At 42.4% G+C, this 6,355-nt stretch overlaps 1 protein-coding gene across 1 annotated transcript; it reads left to right on the plus strand.

Moving 5' to 3' along the window:
• The first annotated feature begins 783 nt into the window (after positions 1-783).
• klhl38a (kelch-like family member 38a) lies at positions 784-5,745 on the plus strand. The gene is made up of 4 exons (XM_026300464.1): positions 784-1,217; positions 2,808-4,164; positions 4,307-4,412; positions 4,644-5,745. Exons 2-4 carry the CDS (start codon positions 2,809-2,811, stop codon positions 4,931-4,933), a joined length of 1,752 nt encoding a protein of 583 aa, XP_026156249.1. The 5' UTR covers positions 784-1,217; position 2,808; the 3' UTR covers positions 4,934-5,745.
• Positions 5,746-6,355: the final 610 nt, after the last annotated feature.

Here is a 6,355-nt window from a genome sequence, read left to right on the forward strand (position 1 = left end):
TCAGGAGCCACAAGGCGTGCACCTAAACAAGGGACTGCAGATTAGGCCACTTTCTGAAATAACAAAGCTTGAAACCCCTTGTCAGAGGTTCTGGCTTCAATGTGGCTATGAGGTGTGGTCCATCTTAGAGCCCTGAAGACAAAAATATTTTAAAAGGCAGAAAAAGTATTTTACAAACCTTTGATTTAAAAAAAGTCCCTAATCTTATCAAGGCTGTTCTGCCTATAATTTTATCCTAAAAACCTAATGTTTTTTTAAAACAAATTGAAAAAAATCTGTTGTGTTATGGTGAGAATTTCAATAAATTGTTAAATAAATTCTTGCTTTAAGATTTAAGAGCGTCTGTAAAGAGGGCATATTATTTCTCTCTAATGAAAAACTTGATTTACAGTATATGTTTACTTGGAAGAACATTGACTTACACTGGAAACAAGTAGAAATCTACACTGGCATCATTTGTTTGAAGAAATATTAAAGCAATGACCAGTCATCAGATTCATAATCTCTAATTATCTCTCCATGTTGTTGTTTTCATACACAACAACACATTGCCCCATGCTAATACCTCACACAGGTGATTAACAGTCATTCTCCGGTTCAGCTAAATCATTAACTGACACGCAGAGACACCACCACACCTTGAGTTAAACTGAGCCCAGTTCTTACAGCTGTTTCTCCTGATCAAGCCGGCCCATCAGCACTGCTCTATATTTACCTTCATCCTGCGTTACATGCATGAGAGAGGAGGAGGAGGGCTTAATCAACACAGGAAGATGGACAAGAGTTAGCAGCTCGGGGACACTTTGATGAGACACCAGCATGGGTGGGCTCGATGGCTGAGTCAGGACCCTGTGATGATTCTCCCTCCCCAGGCTATTGTAAACACCCTCTCCACTGGGTCCTGGGAGAGCTGTTAAGCTGGCAGCTGAGTACTGCACAGCTCTGTGTCACATGAGAGGATTGACTGGAGTCACAGTGGCCCTGGTAGCCGACTATTCTTAGCTGCAGGAATGTACACAGTGGCCTCATGGCGAGCTCCACAGCACCTAACTGGAAAGCCTGGTCATTTCTCTGTGTCATGATCTTTTGCTCTCCCTGACTATACCACCTACCTTCTCTCTGCACAATGTTTTGGTTCTTTTTTGGTTTGAACTGATATTTTTTCCAAACGAACTAGCAAGACATTTGGAATATTATTAATTTTCTGAGGGCAGGAGGTAAGGATTCACTGTTGCACGTGTTGCTGATAAACAGCGGGCTTATTACCGTGACATTTGACTCAGAGTTTATGACCTAATGTTGTGCTGTGAAGTTTTTATTATGTAACAGCACTACTTTTTTAATTTGTTAAGTGACAACGTATTAATCAATAATTTGTAAATATATAAATATGTACATTTGAATGCTCGTTCAGATTTAGAGAGTCAGACACTCCCACTGTTAAACAACTGATTTGAGCCTGTGCCACATGTTTTTAGGTAACAGTAATCATTAGATTTTGATAATATAATATAAATCAGCTTTTGTATTTAGATGTAACTATGAACACCACAGAGATAATGTATAAAAAGTATAAAAAGCCAAACTGGTTGAGATTGATGACTAATTAGAAGTATCCAAAATATTTTCATATATTACAAATTTTTTTTAAAAGTCTAATGTCATTTATTATAAAACATTCTTGGTCTGTATACTTAAGCTCTAAGAGGCTCTAAGTCACAGCTCATCACTCACAGCCATTGGCATATCATAATATACAGTAACGATTAGAGCTCCAAATATATCAGAGAGGCTGGGCCCAGTTAGAGGGAGTACATCAGTGATGGCAGTGATTAGAGGATTTAATATTGCTAATAGGCCAATAAAATTCTCACTCTATAAATGGCAGGATCACAATCACAAACCCTCCAAACAGACAGAGATACACGGAGGCTGAGATAAAGGATATGGGAAAGAAAGAAAGAAAGAAAAACCAACACAAACAAGGAGAGAAAGGCCCTGAGTGGGAAATTCACAGCGATGGTGAGACAAACACAGATGGTGTGCTGACACACCTCTGATAATGTTTGCTGTAATGGCCGACCTGATGCCACATTGATAAATCAAGATCATTTAGAAGAGAAATTAATTCACATTAAGGGCAGCTCCTCTGTATGAGTCTTAAAAGTTTAATTAGGAGCTAAGGAATAAAAGGGTTTGCTGTCAAAGGGATCTGCACGTTGAGAAAGCAGGAAAAAATGTCAAGGGAGTGAAAATGTGTCAACATGTATTGATAAGGTCTCAGTGCATGATGTGCATAGGAATACTTTTCTTTCTTTAAAGGCGTCTTTAGATTAAACTAATCTATTTCTGTTATATGTTCAGTCAATATTTTTCTGCAGAATAAAATGATTTGCACATCCTTTGAAAACATAATACATCAGCTAATACACAATTTAAAATAACAAAACCGTATGGATGAAAATGGAAATGTGATGTATAAAACTTGCAGGTGTGCCATGCCAATTTCACAAGTCAAATTTGGGTATTGAACAGTGGTGGGGTATTGGTAGATGCAAGTCTTTTGTAATGGCATTAGTATCTTTTGCAAGTTGAAGGAATGGTTTGAAATTCTGTGAAATGCACAGTGACTTTGAGTGGCTCCACTGTTCACCGAGTAACCTCAAGGGTTAGAGTCTAGAAAGTCAATTTGCCTGTCCAAGAAAGAGACTGCCAGGAGGTAGATCGCCGTAGCATCACCGTAGTTTAATAGGACACAATGCAACACAATGGTCATGGAATGATTTCTCCTTTTCTTCCTTACACAGAATGGCCTGTAACCCCCGAGAAGTTTTCCCTTTCAAAGACTACGAATTTCCCTCCCACCTGCTTGCCCGGCTCAACACCCTCCGCCAGGAGCGCATCCTGACAGATGTCTTGCTCTGCACAGAGCGCCAGGAGTTCCCCTGCCACAGGAACGTCCTTGTGTCCAGCAGCCCGTACTTCCGCGCCATGTTCTGCAGCAACTTTCTGGAGAGCAGCCAGACTCGTGTGAATCTGAAAGGAATCTCTTCAAATATCCTCAGTGGCATTGTGGACTATGTGTACACAGGTTGCATCACTATCACCATGGAGATTGTGCTTCCTCTCATGCAGGCAGCATCCATGCTCCAGTATGGAGGTCTCTTTGAGGGCTGCTCATTGTTCCTCCAGGAGCAGCTGAGTCCAGAAAACTGCCTGAGCATGATACGACTCTCTGAGATCCTTCACTGCGAGAGTCTGAGGGAGAAAGCAAAGGAAATGGCAGTGAGGTGTTTCTCTGACGTCGCTGCAACGGAGGACTTCTGTGAGCTGTCTCTTCCTGAGCTCATTTGTTACCTAGAAGATGACAGACTTTGTGCCGAGGAGGAGCAAGTGTTTGAGACCTTACTGGCATGGATCCACCATGACCCGTTCTCAAGACGTGGTGCAATCCATGATCTTTTTAAGAAAGTCCGTCTGCGCTACATCCATCCAACTTACCTCTTCCAGTTTATCGCCAACGACCCACTGGTGCAGTCCTCGACCCTGTGCACTGAGATCATCGAGTCAGTCCGTCGCCTCATGCTTACTGTCAGCTCCAAGTGCAGCCGAGAGCTCAAGCCACTTTGGACCACACCACGACGTTACACCTGCAGAGAAACACTGGTGGTGGTCGGGGGACGCAAGAACAATGAACAGACCTCACGAGAAGCCCTACTGTACGATGAAAGGACTCATCGTTGGGAGTGGTTGGCCAAGCTCCCTCTGCGCCTCTACAAAGCCGCGTATGTGTGTATTCACAGCATCCTGTATGTACTCGGTGGGCTCAGCCTTTGCATGGCATCAGGCGAAAGCTCAGTCAGTGCCACAGTTTACACACTCTCACTTAAGACCAACCAGTGGAGGACTGCTGAGCCCATGCTGGAGCCACGCTATGCCCACCAAAGCGTGTCCTACCTGCACTTTATTTTTGTATTAGGAGGCATTGGGGTAGACAAGCAAATCTCTCAGTCAGTAGAGCGGTATAACAGCATGTTTAATCAGTGGGAGGCCATGGCACCGATGCCCACAGCAGTGCTGCATCCAGCAGTCGCAGCCACTGATCAGAGGATCTATGTTTTTGGAGGAGAGGATGCCATGCAGAACCCTGTGATGCTGATTCAGGTAGAGAAGACCTCCCATACTAGCACCATTGGATCAACACTGCACTATATGCTGGTGGCAATTTAAATAGGGATGTCACAAACTTATGGAGAATTGAAATCTTTGATTCTGTAGAAAACAGATGTTTATGTTGTGTCAACAGGTGTATCATATCTCTCGCAACTTGTGGTCCAGGCTAGAGACAAGGACTGTGAAAAATGTTTGTGCCCCTGCTGCCATCATAGAGGACAAGATCTACATCATAGGAGGTGAGCTCAATTTTAAATCTGACAGTAGGTAGAACAGCAGTTTGTTCTAAATTTTTCCTATTGTCAACAAAACCCATTAAATGACAACAAACAACAAGGTGTAATAAGACACATCAGGCTTTAATTATACATATAATACTCTAATTGGATCAATTCTTTGTTGTTTTTGGTCTTTTCATAAGATGTGTTGACCTGGACTAGTAAAATGGGCTTAATGAATCGTATTTCCAGGGTACACCAGGCGAATGATAGCTTATGACACCAAGGCCAACAAATTCATCAAGTGTGCCAATCTAAAGGAGCGACGGATGCATCACAGCGCGACAGTGATCAACAACAAGCTCTATGTCACTGGTGGACGCATCCTCAACGGCCACGACGTCATCGAAGACTCAGACTGTTTCGAGTGTTATGATCCAAAGACAGACGTGTGGTCCTCAAAAGGTTCTCTGCCTTACAAGTTATTTGACCACGGTTCTCTGCCGCTGGTCTGCGTTTCCAACAGACCCAACCCACCATGACCTTTTACCACTTTGCTTTGTGTTCTTCATCTCTCTTTTTGTAGTGATTTATTGACCTCTAACTACACAAAGGGGAACCCATTTTTTAAAAAACTGCATTCCTTCACACAGCCCGAGTCTCTGCCGCGTTAGGCCAGGCTGACCTTCACATGAATCAGAGGAGAGCTCAGCTGATGTGCAGAGGTGTTGCGTCTAAGGCACCTGGGGTGGAAATGAGTTGAAAACCCTGGAGAGGAGGAGAGACAGTCATCCTTACACATCAAGCAGCTGTTCAGACACATACGTAATCCAGAGAGCTCTTTCCACAGATGGCTGCACTTCTAACAACTGAAAGTGTTAAAGCTATAAATTCCCAGACATTTAGACACAGTATATCACAGCAGATGACATCCATGTAACAAATACACAGGGAATTATGTGTCTGACTGCCTTTTAACTGTGTGAGCTATTCATCTCTTGTAAAAGTAAAATGACAAATCAGTCAGCTAATAAATTTGCACTTTATGAAAAATACATTCCACCTTGACCCATATACCATTAGAGTGCACTGATGATGGCAACAATAAGAAATATTCCCACAACCCCCAAGAACATTTGATTTCACCAGTGCTTTGTTGGTATAAGTGATATTCTCACACAATGTTTTTATGTAGACAAACGAAGAGTGTAGTAAACACCACAGAATCACTCAGCTCCACTGATCGGTTCAGTTTTACTTTTAATTTCAATTGTTGTTAGATAAAGACTTTGCAGGCAGCTACTGTTTGCTGATATGAGGACATATTTGAATGCAAATGCCTGGTGGGGAGACAGTGACCAGCTAATACAGGGAACAGTGCTGGGAGGGTTTCTTAGGGTTCATAGCCTACAACAGCCTCATGTAAGCATATACCTTGCAGGCAGCTGCTCACAAGCATATTCACTGAAATGTATGTCATTAGTTGTCTTACTGTTTATTGTGTTTATATTTTGGAGATCGACGTCCCTGTGTGGGACTCGGTTTTTAAAAAGTATTTATGTATGTGCTGTATTTGAATGTAAAATGAATATCTTCACACATGGAGGCAAATGATGGAGTCTGTGTCTGACAAACTTTGTCGGTCCCAGCTACTGGTCTTTAGCGTGGACCTAAATGGTTTTTTCATTTGTCTGTGGACTGCCTGAGTCCTGTTCCCTTCATTCACAAGAGGAACATTGTTGAGACAGACGCAGAAACAAGTTCACTGGTTATCAGGTGACACATTTGCCGTAAAAATACTGCTCTCATGATTCTAGGAATCATGATGGGTTAAAACTGTTTATCTTACATGAAATGAATACATTGCTTGTATGTATACCATGAGTGACATGCCAACATCTTGACACCACAGATTACATTCTCTTCATACATCGTGTCTGGCATGAGGAGTTCCACATGTACGC

This window comes from Mastacembelus armatus, chromosome 11 (assembly GCF_900324485.2).
Source record: "Mastacembelus armatus chromosome 11, fMasArm1.2, whole genome shotgun sequence".
NCBI lineage: Eukaryota > Metazoa > Chordata > Actinopteri > Synbranchiformes > Mastacembelidae > Mastacembelus > Mastacembelus armatus.

Excerpts from the sequence above, each read along its gene's own strand:
- klhl38a (XM_026300464.1), top strand. The coding sequence starts at position 2,809 with ATGGCCTGTAACCCCCGAGAAGTTTTCCCTTTCAAAGACTACGAATTT. Across the intron at positions 4,165-4,306 it reads ACCCTGTGATGCTGATTCAG|GTGTATCATATCTCTCGCAA; the intron begins GTAGAGAAGACC and ends TTGTGTCAACAG. Across the intron at positions 4,413-4,643 it reads CAAGATCTACATCATAGGAG|GGTACACCAGGCGAATGATA; the intron begins GTGAGCTCAATT and ends TCGTATTTCCAG.